Source organism: Gambusia affinis, linkage group LG03, assembly GCF_019740435.1.
Source record: "Gambusia affinis linkage group LG03, SWU_Gaff_1.0, whole genome shotgun sequence".
Classification (NCBI taxonomy): domain Eukaryota; kingdom Metazoa; phylum Chordata; class Actinopteri; order Cyprinodontiformes; family Poeciliidae; genus Gambusia; species Gambusia affinis.
This window is the reverse complement of record NC_057870.1, coordinates 29,318,024-29,339,585: the sequence shown is the minus strand read 5'-3', so window position 1 is coordinate 29,339,585 and position 21,562 is coordinate 29,318,024. Positions and strand designations below refer to the sequence as shown.

The window sequence follows — 21,562 nt, the reverse complement described above, 5'->3', positions numbered from 1 at the left end:
TGTTATGGAGTGGAACAGATTTATAAACCTGCTCCTGTTGTTTGTTTCCTGGTGATATTTGAAGTAAATATGGAGTTTATGTTGCAGGGCAGCCGGGGTTCCCCTGGGTTACCTGGTCCTCGTGGAAAACCTGGACCGCAGGTATTTTCTGTACATCTGTGACATACAATAAAATGATGAGGCAAAGAATGTCCACTTTGAATCATTGAGAGTCACATTTTATATAGCAGTTCCTTCAAATGTATATTCTAACTTTATACAGAACACATATGTGTCTAAGGATAGTTTTATCGTTTTTGACCACCTGCTAGCTTTGTAGTAGGATTTGGCTAAAGAGTTTTAAAGGGTTTGTTTTATTGTTGCATGAAAGAACATTAGTGGTGCTGGTTAAGCTTTATATTAAAATTAAGTAACACTTTAAAGAATGAAGAGCAAATAAACTTTATGATCTTGCATTTGTGACTAAGTATTTAAATGATCAATGATGCTTATTTTACCCCAAAAAGGAATTTTGAACAGAAAACTCAGTTTCTTGTATTTGCACCTTATAAAAATAAACCACTTGTTCCCTGTGTAATTCTATTACATACCTTTGACATTTTAATGTGCAGCCTTAACTCAGATGATGGATAAAGATGGTGTGCTTGTTTTTTCTATATTTCACAGTGTGAAATACTATTACATTTTCAAATAATATCTTATTTACTTTAACTTACCAAATTATTCTCAAGGTTTTAGTGACTGTGTCTTTTCAAAGGGTAAACCTGGAGAAAAAGGTCCTGATGGCATTCCCGGTCCTCTTGGTTCAGAGGTAAATTGACCATATGTCCTAAAGAATAATTAAAGAATAGCTAAATAAAATGAATAACTTCATCCAGTATATGTCTTTGCACATATACTGTGCAAAGACATATACAGTTGTGTGGTTATAAAGCCTTGTTTCATTTTCAAAGGGCTTCCCAGGTGACATTGGCCCACCAGGACAAAATGGTCTAGAGGGACCGAAGGTTAGTAGAGGAACATGTACTCATTTCCACCAGAAGAAGTGAAGTGAATTTGTGCTCTCAATGTTTCCTCCACAGGGAAAGGAAGGGACAAGAGGTTTGCCAGGGCCAACAGGAGCACCTGGACTTCAGGTGAGGTTACTTGTACTTATTCTGCAAACAAGCTAAATATGTGTGAAATGTATTTTCCTTTCAGCTTTGGCAACTTTCTTTTCATCAGGGTGATGAGGGACCAGTTGGGCCAGCTGGACCCGCTGGAGCCGAGGTGAGTTCTGATTGAATAAGCTGTGCAACCTAACACCAGACAGAAAATAAAATGACACTGCGGGAACTCTCACAAAGCACTGTAAAGCACGCTGAGTGGAAGCACACATGTGGCTCTGCCTAAATTTAGCTTCGGATGAATGAGTAGTTTGGGTCTGTTAGTTCTTTGGCTGACTGCTCTTTCTATTGTTGTAAAGCTGTTTTGAAAGCAGTCCTACTGGACAATGTGTCCCCATATTACCAGACTGGTCAGCAAATTGCTATTTACTATGACTGAAAAATATATATAATTGTAAACAAAAACGGTTCTAAAATTTAAACCCAAGATGGACCAGAGAAAGGAAGTGTTGTTTTAAATCAAAACTTTTCTTTTTTTTATTATAATGATAGACCAAGGTTGACTTCCTTATTATGTAATACGCTTAATATATTGTACTTACTATATCACTATCTCAACATTAACAGTAGGGAGTGTATTCAAGTTAACTTTCTTTTAATTCAATGTTCTCCCAAAACAAACAGGTTTGGTTCATATCATATCATATTGAAGCCAAATCAGACCAAACTCAAGTTTTACTGGTCCAAGATATTCCAGCGTAGCAAGATTATACAATCAAATTCAGAAATACAGTCCAATGTATCTACTGTAATTCTTTTACAGTACAGTCAAGTTGATAATTTACTGCCAATTAGTAAAAAGTATCTACCTAAGGTAGTTCAGACAATTGCACTGGGTAGTTTGACTTTGCAGAAATCCCTCATCTGTAGCAAACATGAAGAATGGCAACAGCAGATGGGCCCCAGTGGAACCAGACTGTGCAGGAATGGCCATTTGTCATCGCTGGGGGTAAAGAAGAGAGAAACAGACAGAAAGTCCTGGCTGGCTCATGCATACTTTCTATTGGAAAGAAAAAAAAGTACCTTGGATAATAACAGCAGTATGTTAGTCAATGGTTCAAACAAGGAAAGGGACACAATTAATGACATCTGCAATGGTCCAGGCATATATTTTTAAGACAAAATACAAAGAATACACAAAGTCAATGAGCAATAGCTTGATGAGTGACAGTGTCCAGAACGCTAACAGAGCTAACAGAACTGGCACAGCCAAACATGAAAGCCAGGTTTACCTTCTATGAAAAGAAAACAGGTTAATGGCAGCAAAAGCTCCACTAATGACTGTCCAGGACAATAACACAGTTAGGCACAGAAATGCTGAGCCAGGTGTATCTTCTATTTGGAAAACAAAACAGAGTAATAACACAAGTAACAGCAGCAACACTTGTTAATGGCTCCATCTAGGAAAGGCTGGCCACAAATTTAATAGCACAATAATGCACAAGAGGAGAGTATCAGGACAAAACATCAACAGTGAAAGACTAGTCACTAAGTCTAAACCTGTAGCCGCATAATTTGACCTGGAATAATCAACCAAATAAACTACAAGCTACATTAAAAGAACATTTTATAGATCTCCCTATGAACCACCAAGAAAAATCAGAGCAAAGTGCTCTTTCGGGGTAAATACAGATCTTTAAATGTAAGATGGAGATTATGTACTCATAGCTTTAGATGTGGAAAGAAGAGTTTTAAATTGACATTTGGCATCTTTCAAATATATAAAAATGAAAACATTCCTCCCAAGTTAAACTACTGCACAAACTTTACCAGATTTCATCTCTTTGAGGTTTCCTTTAGTTTGTCATCTCCCAAAACCATAAATGATAGAAGAAAACAAACACAAATGACCAAAAGTGTTTTGTTAGTAATGAGGCCTTTGATGCTGGAAACCATTCTTTGTTGTCTGAATTATTAAGATTCCTGGAGGAATCTCTGTTTTGGCGACAGATGTCGGTTTCTTTTGTGCGTCATCCTCTGAAGGGAGAGTTAGACTGACACATGACATGCTTCCCTGTAGCGATATACTTCGTTTCAATTTGTGTGGAGCCGTACACTTCTCTGATTTTTGTTTTCTGTTCAGGGCAGGCCTGGGAGGCAGGGATTCCCTGGACTGATGGGCTCAGAAGGACCCAAGGTCAGACTTAAAAGTGGCACAACCACTGCTGAACTACTGTCATCTTTAAATGAACATTCTCTCTCCGGTTTTCTTTTATAGCAACGTATCCACGGACTATGTGTAAATTAGATGTTAATTCTTAGATACCACAGGGGAACTAACTTCTAAGCTCATTTCATCTGAACCAAAAGAAGAAAAAAAACCCTAAATGGCTGAATAAGATTGTGAAATGTTAATTTAGCTACTTTGCTGTAGGGCGAGACGGGAATAACCGGCGAGGTCGGCAAGCTTGGCGAGAGGGTAAAGGCTTTTCTCTCTGTTTCTGGTAATTTGTGTGTGTCTGTTTTATTTGAGCGCCTTAGATGAGTTGTCAATGTTGGGTAGTCTATACTAAAGTTCATAGATTCAAAACACAGGAAAGACTATTTGTTTCTCTTCTTTAGGGCCTACCAGGCTTTATCGGGCCTATTGGGGAAGCAGGAATGGCTGCAGAAAAGGTTACTCTAGTCCTGTTTCATCATATTTTGCATGGATCCTGACACATTTACCTTCAGAATGTGTCCAGTGACAATAAATCAGTCAATGGACAGAAAATGCCATTTGAAATCTAATATAACAGCATGCTTAGGAGTCATGGTTATCATTTGCAGTGTGACATTTGTTGATGACCTTTGGTTTCTCAGGGGGATCGAGGGAAAACGGGTATCCCCGGACCTCCAGGTGAACCTGGGCCGATGGTAAGGAGTAAGTCTGGACCCCGTCTCTTGTACCAGGGGATATTCAGTTCAACTTTCAAGAGATGTGGGAGAGATTTCTCCAGAAACTCTGATTTAAACCAGTATTTCAGGAATCAGAATCGACTTTTTCAGGGATTTATTTTATGATTAAGTAAAAATTGTTGTATTATTTGCATTGCATTCTCAATCTATCAGGGTCACTCTGGACTACCTGGAGAGACAGGCCCACCAGGACTGGAAGGGATTCCAGTAAGTTTACTAATACTTCAGATTTAATTATGCCATAAACCTTAGTTTCTGGCGTAAATGTGGGTAGTATTCTTAATGTGAAAATTAAGAAAACTGGCATGCGACTTGGAGATTTTCTTTTTTCCACCACGGCAATCAAACCTTATCAGTCGTTTAAAGAAAGGCCAAGGAATGGCAGGACAGAAGAGGTTTGCTCTGTTCCTGTCCTGTTTATACGTCCAAATGATTACTAATCATGGAATAATTTACAAGAGTTTGATGTTTTTGTAGGAAGTCTCAAGTATTCAACTATTTGTGGACAGTTGTGGTTCCTAAACCCTACAAATACTGGGTTACACTGTATTTATTTCATTGAAATTGCTTGTAGTGTCTTTATTTTTTCCAACATCTTTCTGTAATGGATTATTCTGCTGCCATAAAAGACACTATACTTTAAGGTTTTAACAAAACTTAACTAGGGTTGCCACTAAGATTTGCTCACTGTTTTTCAGTTTCAATAGTATTGAATGGTTGAGCTAAAATAATGTTTTTGCACATATTCAGGGCCCGCCTGGTTCACGAGGATCTGCTGGTATCAGAGGACACAAAGGCAGGAGAGTAAGTAACTGGAGTAAATATTAACAGTAGTTCACACATGATTAAATGTTGGTGCTACATATGATATCATGATGTGTTTGCACAAGCAGTTCTTCTACTGCTTGTGCAGATATACACAAAAATGGTATATTTAGGATCTTACTAGTTATTTCTCATCTCACAATAAACATCAACAAAAGCTTTGGGTTTTTGCTGATGTTGTCATCAGATGGGAAACTTGCATTTTCAAAATGTAATTTTTCAAAAAATGAAAATAACATCTTACTTCTAAATCTGCATTTTTGCTGCTTGGCAAAGTTACATGTGTACAGAGATTATCTAGATTTAGTTTATATAATGTATTTGACAGGGACCACGAACAGGACCGTTTATCAAAAACATGAAAAGATGCTTTTTACCAAGCTTCAACTCTTAGCACTAATTTCCATCTGCAGTTCGTCAACTTATAGAACATTTTACATAAAAACATAAAACAATACAATTTGTACTATTTACAGACACATTCAGTTATGAATGTGTCTGTAAAAATCTACTTTTCACTGAATGTAAAAAGTACATTCAGTAAAAGCTAATAAAAACATTTTAAAAAATGTTATCCTGTAACCTTTTTGATATTATCTAATCAAGTAGAGTCTAATGTAGTTTTGTGTCATGTTGGGTGTGTTTGTTATATTTTTTTCTTTCTTTTGCTGGCACATCTGCATTCCTATAAAGTCTTGTTTCAAAGTAAGACTGCATATTTTTAAGCCTTTGTGTAAATTTAGCTGTGTTAGGAGTTTATTCCTTTCAGTGATAAAGGAAAAAGGCAGATTATCCTAATACTGTGTTTAGGACAATTTGACAATGGTACATTGTGTATAGTTGCTATAACTAAATATCTGCTGATATCACTGTTTTCTGCTCCAGGGTGCTGTTAGTTAAACATTTAGTGCTTGTACCATTAAGACAAACATGAATAAACAACAAGCACTGGCAGTTATACTGCTGAGATTTGTGCTTCTGTCTCCCTTTCAGGCAGTAAAATGAAAATAAAATGGCTCGCATTAACAAGTGACAATGCCATACAACAAGCCTTTCTACTGTGAACTGTCATTAATTAACTGTTTTTGTGTGAAATTTAAAGAAAAGCCAAAAAGCAAATGAATAAAAGAAGAGTTTACTATTTCAGTGCAACAAAAATAAGAACATATGTTAGTGACATTTCTAAAGCATGGAGCAGGTCCTCCATGTGTTGCCTGGAATGAAGATATTCATATCTTGTCTTGTAGTCTTTGAGTAGGCTGCCATCATTATGCTCCTTGGCAGAAAGAGGATGAAAGTAAAAAAAAAAAAGACAAACCAAAATTAAATGTTCTGTATTTCAGTTAACCTTTCTGTTGCGTCTCTGTTGACCTCCAGCAACAGAAAATTATGTTTTTTGGGTTGGAGCTACAGCACGATATTAAATGCATAGACTCAATAACATTTAATTGGATCGGGCACATCTCTTTTTCAAATGTGTCCTCTCAGTTGAAACTTAGAGACTTCTTCCTTGTTTTTTAGCTTAACTCTGAAGTTCAGCTCTACAGCAGTCTCGTCTTGTCCTTCAAATTGTTTTAAAAGCCAAATTTTGCTGTCAGGAAAATTGCTCCTCAGAATTCACACAGTTCTCTGGGCTTAACATGATACATTTCTGCTGTGATTTGGGCTCTTTGTAAGTCACTCATCACTGTCATTTCCTCTCATGTGTCTCTACTGGAAAGACTCTCCACAGTGAAAGTAGCAGAGCTCCAAGTCGACTGAGTACTTGTTCCATTAGTTTGAAAAACGGGGAATATATGTGAAAAAGTAAATGAAATTAAATATAAATGAAGTTTGTAGACAGTCATCTCTCTTTCTCTCTATTGCTCTCTCTCTTAATGAATAAAATCGATCAGTGGGATATCTGTCAGCTTGTAGATTAATTAGTTTTCCTTATCTGGGAGCTCTAATTGGATATTTGGCAGAAAGGAATATAGGAGATATAAATATTATAAATGTGAATTTTGAAAATACAATATTGACATTTCAATTGGACTCATATAGATGGACTATGAGATACTTTTTGATTCAATGGTAAAGAAACAAAACAGAGTCAAAGAAACATCAAACTACTTACTATGTTGGAGAAATTCCAAGCAATTCCACAATCCTGTTAAAACACTTTTATCAACAAACTCACTGACCTAGAAACACTCCAATGAAATACTAAATGCAAGATTTTCATGCATAATTTGGAGGTACAGGCACCTGACTGAAATCTGAGGAAAAGTGTGAAAAAGAAAAAAGAGAGAATTTAAAAGAGGAATTAGATATGGTGAGCAACCTTGATCTGGAGCTCAAGGCACCAGTAAATCGCCCTGATAAAACTAATGAGGAGACCTCAGTTAGTTGTGAAGTCAGATTGATGTTTAACCTCTCTGGGATGGCTGGATTGAACTTCACCAGGTGTAATTTTCACACCTTCAAACTGGAATATCGCTAGAATTCAGTACAAAGTTGATAACAGTCTAAAAGTTAACCTTGTTGGATAAGCTGGATCCTTAAATTTATGACATTTGCATAATATTAAAAAAATACCCTTGCTGGATCTTTAGTTCTTAACAGACTACAGCCACATATTTGCCCTCAAATCATCACACATTCTGCATGAAATTGGGTCGAACATTTTTAACAGAAATACAAGTAGGAATAAGAAAGCAATATTAGACAGAAATCCACAAATTAAAGACAATTACATGCCACCAAGTTGATTGGGATTGATAAATGTGATCAAGCTTTTCTTGGTTCTGTGTGTTTTCCCAGACCATTCCAAATTCTTCTCTGTGTCTGCATTTGACACCTAACAGAAGTCAGTCACTGTGATGTTTTCAAACTCCCGTCATGGAGGAGTTGGTTTTGTGCTACAGTGCACCATTTCTGTCTGCAGCCTATTATTTAGGTTTTCAGAAAGAAACAGCTCCAAAGCACTACATGATATGTTGCTAGCTGAAAAAAGAATGTCGAGGGTTTGCAATGTATTGGAGGAAGTTTCCATTTCTAATCACACATTAAATCCGTACTTAAACTGATAACTGATCAGAAAAAAATGTGAACAATTTCAAAAGTGTACAGATTTCTGAATAGGCAGAAAAAGATTATTACTTTAAAATGCATTATTTGACTTGTACTGACATGGATCTAAATGAACCATAAATAGTTATGGTAAAGGGTCATAAATAGTTTGGAGAATCTCCTCTGGAGAACAAAAACATTTAAATATTAAATATTAAAATATCGATTTGAGGTGATGATCAAGGCATTTTGCATACATCTTGCTCAGAGATGATTCATGTTTGTCCATTATATAAGCTACTGATATATGCATCCTGCTTTTATGAACAAAAATAGCTCCCTTATCTCCCAATGTTACAATATCTCCTATGTAAAAATTGTCAGTGATAAGTTAACGGTATAATTTTTTTAGGATGTTACTGAAAATATTTGATCTGTGGATCTTTAAAATTTTTTTAATTTGTCCTGTTACCCCATGTTCAAAAAGCTGATTATAAATTCTATTTGTAATCTGGCTTTTTATCACTTGAGAGCCGTTTTAGGAATTATGTAAGAAGTTGTTTTATTCTGGTTGGGTTCAATTTATATTTCTTATTTAAAATGCTTTTAGGGATATTTCCAAAAATACTTCATTTTTCGACTGAATAGTTTGACTCAATTTTAGGGGCAAGAATAACTGAGCTTCAGGACGACAATTTCACTCTGCAGGCAGGACCACAGTTATGATTGTGGAAAAGTGGGGATAAAGTTCTGCACAGTGGGATTTGAGCACACCGCGGAGCTAAATTGCAGATGCCAAGCATTTGCTAAGTAGCTACAGTTCGTTTCTCCAGAGTGGGAAAATTTAAAGGACACACTCCTGACAAAACTCTCCCAGCTTTCCTTAGAGTGGATAATGGAAATGCAATTTGTTCAACAACATCAGCCCCAAGGTCATTAAAGGACATCTTTCTAATGCTGTTGATCAATGATAACTATTATTCTTTAAACAGGGTCCAAGAGGACCTGATGGTCCACTGGGGTCAAAGGGGTCAACAGGGGTCAAGGTGAGCATGTGATAATACACTGAAAAGTGACAGTAGCACAAAATATTCAAGAGGTGTTAAATTATGGTTGATTTGTTTTTTTGTGATGTCTGGCATCAGGTTTCTATAACGGCATATATGAAAAATAAATAAATAAAAAATTTAACCTGTAGAAAAACAAGAAGTCTGATTTCTTAACTCTTTATTCCCCAGCTGAAGGACACTCATAAATAAAAACCTAAAGTGCAGAGTTGTTTATCAAGGGACTTTAAATAATAATGATGGTAGCACATTATGACTTGAGGGGGATTTCAGGAAGCTCATTTATCTCATGCTGTTTCTTCACAGGGGCCTGATGGTCCACCAGGAAAATTGGGCCTCCCTGGGGAAATGGTGAGAAAAATAAAATCTATATTTTTCTCTGCTAACAAAAAGTGTTTGAGCACTAGCTCCAGTCCTGGTTGTGCATTTGTTCAAGTGGTATTTCTAAAAACTTCAGATCAAAGAACTAGTGTGTTGGCTTGAGAAGTTATAAAACAGATACTATGTCTGTTTGATCACATAGTAAAATCATGTGAAGTTAGGACTCCCTTTTAATATTCAGTTCTGAACAAGGAAATTTGTGCATATTAAGGCCCAATCGTTTTTTATATTTGCAAAACAAAAGAGATTTAACTGCTGGTGAAATTTTCTCCCAAGTTTTGTAGAAACTTGTTATTATTATTTTTACTAGAATACCCACCTTTGGAATAAAACAGCAGTTCTCTTTTTCACATATTTTCACATTACAAACCTAAAGCAACTAGAAATGGCAATTATGCTTAATTTGTTAAATATCTTTGCCAGGGCCTTTATTATTATTATTATTATTATTATTATTATTATTATTATTATTATTATTATTATTATTATTATTATTATTATTATTATTATTATTATTATTATTATTATTATTATTATTATTATTATTATTGATCATTCAAGTACTTTACACTTATTGACAGACAAGTAACCAATAATTACCCTGCATTGTGTAATATAAAACTCATGATTTCTGTAGAAAATGTCAGAAACCATATTAACCATATTAACCTAGAATATTTATCTTGTCCTGTGATCACATTTTTCCCATCTTTGTGGTTGTGCTGCAGGGAAAGCTTGGTGAGCCAGGAGAAGCCGGGCCGAAGGGATTTCCAGTAAGTGATTAAGGCTAATAGAATTGTCTATTATATTGGGTCAGATCAGTTTTAGTTTTTATGAATACCATCAATGTTATAATTTCAGGGTATCCCAGGGCCCTCAGGACCACCTGGAGCCAAAGGAATTGTAGGAGAACCAGTGAGTTGATTATTCAAATTGAGCTTCTATGTATTTTAGTAATGTAACCCTTTAACTGTCAGTCCAAAGGAGAACTGCAGTGTTAGTTATGCTTTATGGCTCTTGCATAAATTCTTTTCTTGAAATCATTTCCTTGAGCTTTTCCTAGAAACTTCTATCCAGTTGGAAAAGCTTAAAAACATCCTAATCCTCTTCTTCCTCTCCCTCTGTCCAGACCTCATGGACATGAACAGCAAAGTACGGCAAAGCAGGGACAATTTGATTTACTCCATTTCCTCTTTGTCGAGGCAGCTTTATTGTAGTTTCAGTGTGCCTCTATATCAGCGGGTCAGTTTTACTCACATCCAGAAGCTTTGGTTTATTGTTTGAAAGATTCTGAGCCTTCCAGATGATCCTGCCCCCACAAATACTCACTTTCCGCTCAGTTCTTATCCATTTTCCCATTTTTCCCATTTGCTGTCAATGTCAGAGGAGTTTATCTTATGACAGAAAACGCTCTTAACCATTTTTATTGATGCCTTTGTCGTGCTGCTGCAGGGGTCATCAGGTCCAGCAGGAACTATCGGGCCACTGGGGGCAATTGGACCAATGGTTAGTTGATCACACAGCTGGCATTAAAACTCCACTAGCGTTTTACATTAGTGCCAAATATTAAAGGCTGTAACTGTTTCTCAAAGGGACCTGCTGGAAATGCTGGGGAAAAAGGGCCGCTGGGTGAATCTGGAGAGAAGGTGAGGAGAACAAGATATGAAAAATGAAATGCCATGGAATTATAGCTACTCAGTACTCCAGATGCATATGTGGAGTTTTAAAAACACACTGCCTTTGCTAAAGTATTCATATCCCTTAAACTGAATTACATTTTGTCCTATTACAAACACAAACTTCAGTTTTCTTAACTGGGATTTAGACCAACACAATGTGGTGCAAATGTATGGTGTAGAAAGAGAGCTGTACTTGGTTCTTAAAGTTTCTTTAAGTGTGACATGCATACAACTTCAATCCTCTTTTTTCTGAAACCCCAAAATAAAAACAAGTGTAAACAATCACCTCTAGTTTTTGCATAAACTCTCCACATGAGCGTAAAAATTCTGTGGAAATCCAGTTCCTGTCCATAAATCTCAGAGGTTTAATGCAGAACATTTGCGAACAAACATTATAAAGACCAAAATAGATTGGTTTTCATTAAAACATACTCAAGTTAAATGAAAGTCAGTTGGACGACTTGAAGATTGCTGTTCCAGATTTAGCTAGTTAAAAAAAAGAAAGTTGGTTTCTACATGGGCAAAGCTGGCTGAGACATTTAAAAAAAGACTGTAGCTGTAAGTGTGAAATGTGATTTTATTGACGTGGGGGTGGTCAATGCAAATCTACGCCACTCATCTGTAATAAAATATGAAAACCATGTCATAATTTTTTAAGTGGTATAATTATGTTGACAATCAAGGTGAATTATTGTGTTTTTTTTTTGTTTTTTTTTTGACTCCAGCTGCTTTAATTAAAGTGTTACATTTGAGTATCCATCCTGCAGGAAAGTGGGAAGCACAGATTTAACTTTGCAATCAAAGGTTGTAGCTGTATTTTGGGGCATTTAAAAACATAAAGCAAATACTTCATAGTCTTGATTGTTTGCTTTACAGGGTTCTGTTGGTTTGCCTGGCAGCATTGGGGAGCAGGGCCTGACTGGCCAGAGAGTGAGTAGAATTTGTTCTGAACTCAGGTTGTACCTATTAAAGTGGCAATAAAACCTCTGAGCTTCAGTATTTATTGTCTGTCAAACATTATTTATAAATGATCATTTCAAGCATATGTTTTTGAGGAGACACCTGGAATGCATAATGTGTAAAGAAGCAAAGACATTTACTTTTTAAATATTTTCTTGTCATCCTTACATATAAAAACTATATATATTTTATGATTTGTATTTCAGGGTGAGACAGGAATTGACGGGGAGGCTGGACTAAGTGGACCACATGGTATCATGGTAAGTCTAAAAAAACACTAACATTTTACAATTTCAAACCAGTTGATCTCTTTTTTATTACACTAACTCATTGCCACTAAATGAAGCATATTTGACATGTTGGCTGCACAGTGTTGATGCTTGGGGAACAAAGTGAGCAGAAGTTATTAAAGCTGTCTGTCATACAGTGCAACTGGAGCAAAAAAATGCTTCTAAAATAACTGAACAGAACCAGTCCAAGAGTCTGCTGAGCTTATGGCTGTACACAGCAGTTTTACTTACACAGGATTGGAAAATGCTCCTAATTGATCCTGGCCTTCGTGCAACATTTTGGTGGAAACTTGAAAACATTTGAAGCTTTCGTTATTTTTTGAGAGCCAAATTTTGTGTGCTTGTGGAACATCCAACTTGAGATTTTACAAAGAAAAAAAGGGGAAAAAAATCCAGTATGTTGATAGCAGAACACAATAAAACTTACAACCTTATGTTTGGTCATTTTAGTCATGAGCTGAATTTGAGAATATTATTTCTTATACTTTGACTATATTTGCAGAGGCTAAGGCACAGCACCATTTCTTCACTTAACTCTCATTATTGTCTCCACCTTGAGTTTAAATGATTCTCCATTTACTTCGAGGATTTGGTTGAAATGCTTGCAAGCCCTTAAAAACGGTGCACTTAGAAACAATGGGGTTGAAGCTGTGCTTGTAGAAATCTCTCATAACTGAGAAAATAACAGAATAAACATTTTATCTACTAACATTTTACATCTACATCTAGATATGTTTGCAATTATTATATTTAGCTTCACTGTTAATGTTATTCTGCATTAAGATTACATTATCACCACAACAATGAAGAAAATTTGTAAATTGACGCAAGCCAAAGTATTTAGTCTGCTATCAATCTTTGGTGCTCTCTAAAACAGAATCAAAAAAAGAAAAAATCCATTTTTTATGTGTTTACACAAACAAAAACACTTTTATATTGTAAAATAATAGATTCTGAGTTATTAAAATAAATCAGTTAAGCACAGTGCTGTGAAAAAGTATTTGCAATTTACAGATTACTTTTTTGTTGCTCTAACATGTTTCAGATCATCAAGGAAAACCAGAGAAAATATAAAAGGGAGTTTCGAGAAGAACAACAGTATTTAGTTTAAAAACTCTGCTTAACTGAACCTTAGCTTGTGTGAAAAAGTAATCAGTTGAATCACAATGCTGTACTTTGCAAAGTGTGTTCTAGTTCCATTCACCTAAATGTGACCTCTGACCTGTAGAATCAGAAAATTACTTAAACAGAACCTGACTGTCAATATAAGGTTAGAGAAAATATCTTAGAAAGCAACAAAATATGTAAAGAAATTCAAGAAGACATGAGAAACAAAGCAACTGAATTCTGTCGGCGTGGAGGGAGTTACAAAACCAATCCTAAGACTTTGAGACTCCAGTAAACCACAGTGGGAGCTATTATCCATAAAAGTAGAAAAGATGTAGCAGTGGGAAACCTTCCCAGGAGTGGCCAGCCTATCAAAACTGATGACTCATCCAATCTGCAGCTCTGCAGGCCTTGCTTGTCCCAGTTAAGGTCAATGTGTTCTTGATTCAACAACAAGAAAGAGGCTCTGCAAAAATGGTTTAGGAGATCTTTCACATTGGGCCAGGTTGGCTTGGTTAGCCCCCCCACCCCCTTAATACGTCAAACTAACATTTAAAAATGTCATTTTTTTCCTCAGCCTATCTTTGGGGGATGTTTTTGTTTTCATGATGCAAAAAATTTCAAAAGCAAAAACAAGAAATCTGAAAAGAGATTTTCACACACCATTTTACGCTAGCTAACTTCAGCTTACATACAAAATAATGTGTGCTGCAGGATTGGTCACTGTTTATATGATGCATAAACAGTGACCAATATTAAGTCAAATATGTTTACACATTAGAAATCCTTAGGAACTGACTGTAGCTCAGCCTCTTGGATACTTGACCTGTTTTTCAAGCAATATTTTACCCACTTGCTGAATTAAATGTCTTCCTTCTTTAGAGTGAAACAGCATTTTTTTATTAGCATTTCTATATGCTGGAAAAATACTGTACACCTTGGAAGGGTATAAATTTATTTACTTAACAAGTTTTCCACCACATGCTTTTCTTGCAAACACGTCTTGTGTGGGATAGAAACAAATGCTTCTTGTTCTGATAATCAGACAGGAAATAGTGGGAGAAATGTGTGTGAACAAGTGTGAAATGAATAAAAGAAACAGTTAAGATAAAAAGAAAAGACTTGTTTTCTATTCTCTTTGAAAAAAGAATATTTTGGGTTTTTGGTTAAAATGATGTGTTTTAGTCTTTGATGCACCGTTTTGTCCCTGTATGAGGTTATATCTTTCACTTTCATTTTTTTCCCATGAATTTTTTATTATATTTCCTTTGATTTTATACAGATTTGTTTTATGGTTGCATTAATTTGATTCTTTAAGAAGAGGTTTATATACTTTAAAAACTCAAAAGGACCAACTGCTTCTTTCAGAAAAAAATCCTCTAGGACTGAAGTTCTCGTGCTTTGGCCTACTTTGCTGCGACATAAAATGTTGAGGGACCATAAACACCTTGGAAAAAAAAAATATGTCAAGTCACATTTCTGTATTTCATCTTTGAAATTTCTCCAATTCACAGCTTGCTGTGTCTAACTAATAAATAAGTCATGGTTTTGTGTCATTCTAGTTCCACTACTGTGACTCTTTGTTTACATGCCTGAGCTGTCATTGCAGAAACTTCACACTGTAGCTCTGAGCGCTGCAGCAAAAATTTTTAAGTAGAGCTTATTGAGTGTGAGGCACACAACTTCTCACTGTGGGCCTTTTCAGACACCTGTGAATAATGGATACATTTTAGGGTTTTACTTGAAACCTTGAGCATTTGGTTGATATTAGCACCATTTACAGCTTCAGTATCTCTGCGCTCATTAGGCAAGGGTTTTACTAGCTATACTAATAGATGAATATAAGAGGCTTAACTTTTGTGGCTGTGGATCCTCGGGCTCTGTAGTAACTCGTGTTCTGGTATTTGTTCATTTGATGATGTAGAAAATTTAAAGAGGAGAGCATAAGGCTGAAAGCACCAGCCAAAGTTTTGCTGCACCATCACCACGTTTTGGCACTTGGTGATAAATATGTGTGAAAATCTCAAAGATAAATTGCTTCTTTATTGAAGCAGCTAGTATCCCACATTAAAGCAAAAAATCCCTCTTTAATATGAGTAAAATTATTTAAGGGGGAAACATTCAAGTGCTAAGAAAATCTATTTTTATAATAAATTATGTATACATCACTTGCTGTCATCCCTGCTGAATGTATGTCGTATAATCTCCTTTTTCCAATTCATCCGCAAGAGGTCATTTATTTTAGGAATTAAATGAACTCTAGCAACACCTTTTTGACATTGACATTGACATTTTCTTAGATAAAGAATGATCATTTAAAAAAACTATTTTCCTTTCACTCAGTTGGAAAAAGTAATTTTTTTCTCAAATATTTGTGATTTGTGATTTTTAAATCACCTCATCAACACAAACCAGCCTAATAAATGTGAAACTCTCTCAGGGCATCTAAACTTAGAAGCTCAACATTATCTTTTTTTTTCTTTTCTTTTTTTTTTAAATCTCGACTTACAGCCAATGAAAACCCAGAATTCAGTCTCCCAGAAAATAACATTTTCTTGCATTGTGACTCACACCATTAAATAACATCGAGAAAAACAAGAATTTTAGATTCATGAATTGTATCCATGTGTATACACTTGGTGGTTGTTTTGGGCTCCTTCAGCATGAATTATAGTGAAGGATGTCATGAAGCCGGTGGTTCTGCTGAGCTGTTAAGTAAGTCCAGTTTGCCGTAACACTTTGCTTTGTAAAGGAATGCTAAAAAATGTAATATGATGTCGTTATCTCGTAAAGCTTGCCAGCAGGTGGAAGCATTTCCTGCCACTGACTTTATGCTGATGTCCTTGATTTCCAGACTAAAATCTAATTTTACTTTCTCCTGAACAAATTATTAAATTTGTTACATTGCGACGTCTCAGCAGCTGAGAATCCCCTCTAAGAGTACGTCTGATTTCTACCAAAAGCAGTGCAGCTTAACTCAAAGGTGTCACCTTTTTTATTTTCTCAGGGCGAGAAAGGAGATGGCGGTCCAGACGGGGCCGATGGGGACAGAGGTGAAATTGGCCTGAAAGGAAAGGAAGGCAGACCTGGTCCTCCTGGACTTGTGGGGGTCAGAGTGAGTATCTCAAGAGCGATCTTTGATTCCCTTTCACTTCTAATGAAGACAGCTCTTTTTGTCCACTAAAAGCCCTCTGCTCTGACTCTCGGTTAACAGGGTCAGGAGGGCACGCCCGGCAAAATCGGGGAAAGAGGAAAGCCAGGAGAAAAGGTCTGCCAGTTCACTTGCCTGCAGCAAAACACACCTTTCATTGTAGTTGGTTCTCAATTTGCTCTGTTGGATAGGGACTTGAATATTCCTTTGATGTAGTTGTAAACAAACTAGGAACTTAGTAAGCTCCATAAGAGCAGAAGTGGAGGTTCTTGTCAAATAGTTTCAGCATTGAATGTTTGAATTGTCATATTCCTCCCACATGCGTTCAGGCGTGTTTTGTACATACCTGATTGTTGGTATGCTTTCTCCAGGGGAGCAAAGGTCAGCAAGGTCATTTAGGTGAGGGTGGACCAATCGGGGAGCGTGGAGAGCATGGATTTATTGGACAGAAAGGGGCAAGAGGAACCACCGGCCCCGTGGTACGTTTTCATTTCAGGGAGGGAAGGACTTTGAATTTTGGTAAAACTTATTATTTCTATTATATTTTTTGTCAGGGTGTTCCTGGAAGAATGGGCCAACATGGTGATCCAGGCATAGCAGGTTATGAGGTAACACACGTTTTAATCAGAAGAATCTATGATAAACCTTTAAGCCTTTTGTTTTAAAGCTAAAGGATGTCAAATGCACTTTAGCCCAGAAGACATTTGTCTTGGGCTGACATAATAGCTTTTATGGCATCACAAGACAAATGTCTTCTGGTCAGCAAGGTCCAGAAGCTGCCACAAAACAACTTTTATGGCAGCCTTGTTTATGTTTTTGTTTTTAAAAAAAATAAAAAATAAACAAAAAAGCCTTAAGAAACAAGTCACCTGGCTTTGACATGTCTTTTTTTTTATTTGTGATGTATGTTCTTGTCTGATAAATGGATTAAACTGAAAGAAAGAAAAATTATTTATTTTAAAAATTAACTTGAAAAATATCTTTATACATTGTGTCCATAGTTCGAATGAGAAAATCAAAAAATAGTTTAGCACAGTGTTATTTACTTACAAATAATTTAAAATGGTGATTTCATTCTGTAAACCTTGTAGTTGTCATGATAACTTACTCTGTGAATTTATCCTGCTAGGTGGCAGGATTCCTTCACAATTCACTGCTGCTGAGCCTGAAGCAGCCATCTGCCACAGTTTCTTTTCCTTATTTATGCTTTACAGGCCTTTCATTTCACATGTGTTTATAGCTCTAGAAATACCAAAGTCTACATCAGACAATGGATCACAGCCCACCAAGGGAGTTCAACTGAAATTATTTTAGGGATATTTTATTGATGTAATAATAGAGATCAAAGTTATTTAGCATTGTGGCACAAAATCAATAGAAATCTTCTGACAGTGAGGCCAACTGTGAAATTTCAATTTTTAGGGTAAAATATAGATATTTACCAGGTTCTGTGTTAGATTCAAACACTTTCACTTGATGCTGTAAGTCACACAAAATAAGCTTTGACCAAGCACTTTAAGATTTTTTCTTCTTAAAAATCATTTTGTTTTGGCCTAATGCAATTTTGAGAAGGATGAATTCATATTATTATCAAAATGAGCAGAAATAAACACCTGAAATATACTTCTTTGTGTGTAATGATGCTACATAATATAGCAGTTTTATTTTTTAATTGAATAGCTGAAATAAATTATATTTTTAATGATGTTATAATTTATTGAGATGTAACTCTATTCACACTACTTTGCTGTTGTATTTGAAAATTTGATTGATTTTGCTCCGTTTGTGTGAAATCATAGTTTGTCTTTCTGTTCTTGTAGGGTTATGTGGGTCCATCAGGACCGCTTGGACCCCCTGGATCGAAAGGTGAAAAGGTATATCAACCATGTATTTGTTCGCCTTTAAGCCACCGGCTGTCAAATTGTTTTATGAGCCCTGGGGGACTTGTCATATGTCAGATTGTTTTGGTGCACAACTACTTGTTTGAGACCAGATCTCTGTTCCTAATTATTGCCTTCTTGCTCTGCCTTAGTGTCATTGTCTGTCCCCAAAGTTACCCCTAATTTAATCTGTGATATGAACCTGGACAAATCCAATTAACTCAGCACAGTCAAATGTGTATAATTAGCCAGGCACCTGGACTTCCTCTCATAATTTTGCAGATATTAGCCACATAATTTGTGTTTATTTGACAGAAGCTCTGTGTAATATGTGTATACACTGTGCACCAGAGTTTAGTGATACACTCATTTGCATTTTTTTAGTCCCTGGGCAGAAGCCATCTGGATGCGGTTATTTGTTGTTTTCTCATTCCCAGTATCCGCCGTATAATTGCTGTTGCCTGCACTCTAATTAATGCAGTATCACGCTATCACCCAGGCCATTGTAGAATTTATGATTGTCAATTTAGCGCCAGGTACTTCTGGCATTGAAACTACAATGTCAATACAAATCTAAATTATAGTTGAAGGTACTGCTTATTGCTTTTCATCTGTGCAGTTGTCAGCCGTCTTTGCCCCCTAGCCTTAACTATTTATCCCTCTTATAGTTTCATAGTTGGGTTCTGTATTTATTTATTTCATTCCCCACATGTGCAGCATGTAATTGTTTAAATTATACACACATCCATTTCTATTGTTTAATGAATATCACAAAAGCTCCCAGAGCAAACCAGCTTCATTTATGTGTAATAGGATCATTGCTGGTAATAGCTTTGGAAAATGACTTGCCTTTCTTTGAAAGAGGACCTCCTGCTGTTAAAGAAACATGTAACACAGCCACGCCTGTTCAGGTCATTGGATTTAATAGTGAAAACCTCTGACTGTTGTCTTTGGCTTCTTGCTTAGGGTGAACAGGGAGATGACGGCAAGGTAGAGGGTCTTCCAGGTCCCCAAGGTGACAGAGTGAGTTTCCATCCTGCACCAGATCTTTGTGTGCCATGTGATAGCAGCAACCTGCCAACACATGGCACACATTGTTTTCATCTGAATTCAGGGTTCTCCCGGAGACAGAGGGGAACGAGGAGAGCCAGGTGACCCAGGATACATTGTAAGTTGGCATAAGACAACAATAATATCCTCCAAATCTATAATTTCAAAAATGAGCTAAAAACAAAGAGACAATGACCATTTTTTTGTTAGGGTGAAATTGGTTTCAATGGGCCTAGAGGTGGAGCAGGTGCACCAGGTCTTCCTGTAGGTATCAATTTTCTGGCCTCTAACATGTTAAGTATCATTTTACCAATCATATATCAGTTAAATAATACAAAGTCCAATAATGTTTATATGAATGATCCTTTTCAGGGACATCCAGGGCTGAAGGGCCAACCAGGTCTGAAAGGATCCAAAGGTGATCAGGTAAAGACATAAATTAAATAGTTATGTAGCATTGAGTTAGAAACTGAGATTATTTGTTCAATTTCATATGCATTTTTTTTTACCGCAAATTCAGACGATGGCTTTTTGTTGCTTTAGGGTCCTAAAGGAAAATCAGGTGTAACAGGAGCATCTGGGATCAGAGGACCATCAGTGAGTTGCACTGACATTTAGGTCTTAAGTGTATTCAGCCCTCATGAGCCTTTGTGCTCATTTCTGATGAAATGTGTCCTGAAAAATAAAGACACATTAAACTGGTTGCACAAGAGAGTGTGTCCTCTAACTCAGTGGTCCCCAACCACAATTGGTACTGGGCCGCACAAGAAATAATTAAATATGTCCGTTCTATGTATTGAGTCTGGAGGAGCTTTTATTTTGAAAATCCTAAACCGGTTGCTGTCGGTTACGTTTTGCGCGGCAACATGCAGCAGAATGTGTAAGAAATCACAACGCGTATCATTTATAGGACAAGGTTTTGATTATTTTAATATTTTTTTTTTCACACCACAAAACATGATCTTTTAACAGGGGGGTATACACTTTTTAGATCTATCATATTTTTTGTCTAAGAGTTGTTTTACATATTAAATATTTGCTTAGCAGTAGTATTTATTTTGAGTTTTTTTGTCCTAAGGGCCCACAGGGGCCATCTGGCCCACGTGGGGTCCTGGGCAGGGAGGGGCTGGAGGGCCCACCTGGGATGGATGGCTTACCTGGTAAAGATGGAAGTAATGGAATCAAGGTGAGCTCATTGTCTGAGAAGCATTTAAATAAGAGAGAAATAAAAAAAAAACTAATTTCCTTTTTTCTGTTGCTCACTATTGGTGCTTTGGAATTAGGGGGATCAAGGAGAGGACGGAGAAGTTGGTTTACCTGGAAAACCTGGGATGCCAGGCGGAAAGGGGGTGACGGGACTTTCAGGAAGCCAGGGCTCTTTTGGCTCAAAGGTATAAAGGCTGGTTTAACCACATTTTTTCATTTTAACTGGTTGTGCTAAAAATGATAAAAGGAACTTTTATAAATAAGAATGCACAAATGTATTTCCATTGACAGAACAGCCAACAAGCTTTGATATGTTGGAACAGCCTCTCTTGGCATTTATGTAGCAATTGCTGCCTGTTTGTTACTTTTTTATTGTGCCTGACTCCACTTCATAGCCTTTCTTAAAATACCACCAGTCAATGCAGTAATCACTGTTGCAAAATAGATGACAATATTTATTTGCATGGCCATTCCAGGAATATAAAAATGCAAAATTCATAATGTTTGAGAAGAGAATTAATGACACCCACAGAGAAGCTGCATTTATTAGTTCTGCAGTAATATTCAGTTTTTATCTCCTGGGCGACTCCTGGGATAGGAAGTAAAATTCTGTTTAAGTCATATTTTGGAAACGTGTTGGATTTATTAGAGTTGAAGCTTTGATTGTTGTTTTGTACCCCAATGTCAAATACATATTTTAAGAATGCACCTGAATGACATTATGGAAAGTAACTTGGGGGTTGAATTTTCAGGAGTAATATTTTCATGCAGTCCACACTACCGGTGTTGTGAACTATAAATTTGTTGTAATAGTAACTTCTACTGGTTTGTCAACATAAAAGTGCCAAAGC

At 36.4% G+C, this 21,562-nt stretch overlaps 1 protein-coding gene across 1 annotated transcript in view; it reads left to right on the top strand.

The window, feature by feature from the left end:
• col27a1b (collagen, type XXVII, alpha 1b) overlaps positions 1 to 21,562 on the top strand; it is a 79,495-nt gene that overhangs the window by 44,651 nt on the left and 13,282 nt on the right. The window contains exons 19-49 of the mRNA XM_044112034.1: positions 88 to 141; positions 758 to 811; positions 954 to 1,007; positions 1,083 to 1,136; positions 1,225 to 1,269; positions 3,250 to 3,303; positions 3,541 to 3,585; positions 3,729 to 3,782; positions 3,969 to 4,022; positions 4,218 to 4,271; positions 4,815 to 4,868; positions 8,933 to 8,986; positions 9,314 to 9,358; positions 10,117 to 10,161; positions 10,250 to 10,303; positions 10,841 to 10,894; positions 10,981 to 11,034; positions 11,944 to 11,997; positions 12,234 to 12,287; positions 16,432 to 16,539; positions 16,639 to 16,692; positions 16,947 to 17,054; positions 17,130 to 17,183; positions 18,396 to 18,449; positions 19,422 to 19,478; positions 19,570 to 19,623; positions 19,716 to 19,769; positions 19,878 to 19,931; positions 20,049 to 20,102; positions 20,584 to 20,691; positions 20,789 to 20,896. Of these exons, the coding sequence (XP_043967969.1) occupies positions 88 to 141; positions 758 to 811; positions 954 to 1,007; positions 1,083 to 1,136; positions 1,225 to 1,269; positions 3,250 to 3,303; positions 3,541 to 3,585; positions 3,729 to 3,782; positions 3,969 to 4,022; positions 4,218 to 4,271; positions 4,815 to 4,868; positions 8,933 to 8,986; positions 9,314 to 9,358; positions 10,117 to 10,161; positions 10,250 to 10,303; positions 10,841 to 10,894; positions 10,981 to 11,034; positions 11,944 to 11,997; positions 12,234 to 12,287; positions 16,432 to 16,539; positions 16,639 to 16,692; positions 16,947 to 17,054; positions 17,130 to 17,183; positions 18,396 to 18,449; positions 19,422 to 19,478; positions 19,570 to 19,623; positions 19,716 to 19,769; positions 19,878 to 19,931; positions 20,049 to 20,102; positions 20,584 to 20,691; positions 20,789 to 20,896 (1,857 nt within the window). The remainder of the gene's footprint in view (positions 1 to 87; positions 142 to 757; positions 812 to 953; positions 1,008 to 1,082; positions 1,137 to 1,224; positions 1,270 to 3,249; positions 3,304 to 3,540; positions 3,586 to 3,728; positions 3,783 to 3,968; positions 4,023 to 4,217; positions 4,272 to 4,814; positions 4,869 to 8,932; positions 8,987 to 9,313; positions 9,359 to 10,116; positions 10,162 to 10,249; positions 10,304 to 10,840; positions 10,895 to 10,980; positions 11,035 to 11,943; positions 11,998 to 12,233; positions 12,288 to 16,431; positions 16,540 to 16,638; positions 16,693 to 16,946; positions 17,055 to 17,129; positions 17,184 to 18,395; positions 18,450 to 19,421; positions 19,479 to 19,569; positions 19,624 to 19,715; positions 19,770 to 19,877; positions 19,932 to 20,048; positions 20,103 to 20,583; positions 20,692 to 20,788; positions 20,897 to 21,562) is intronic.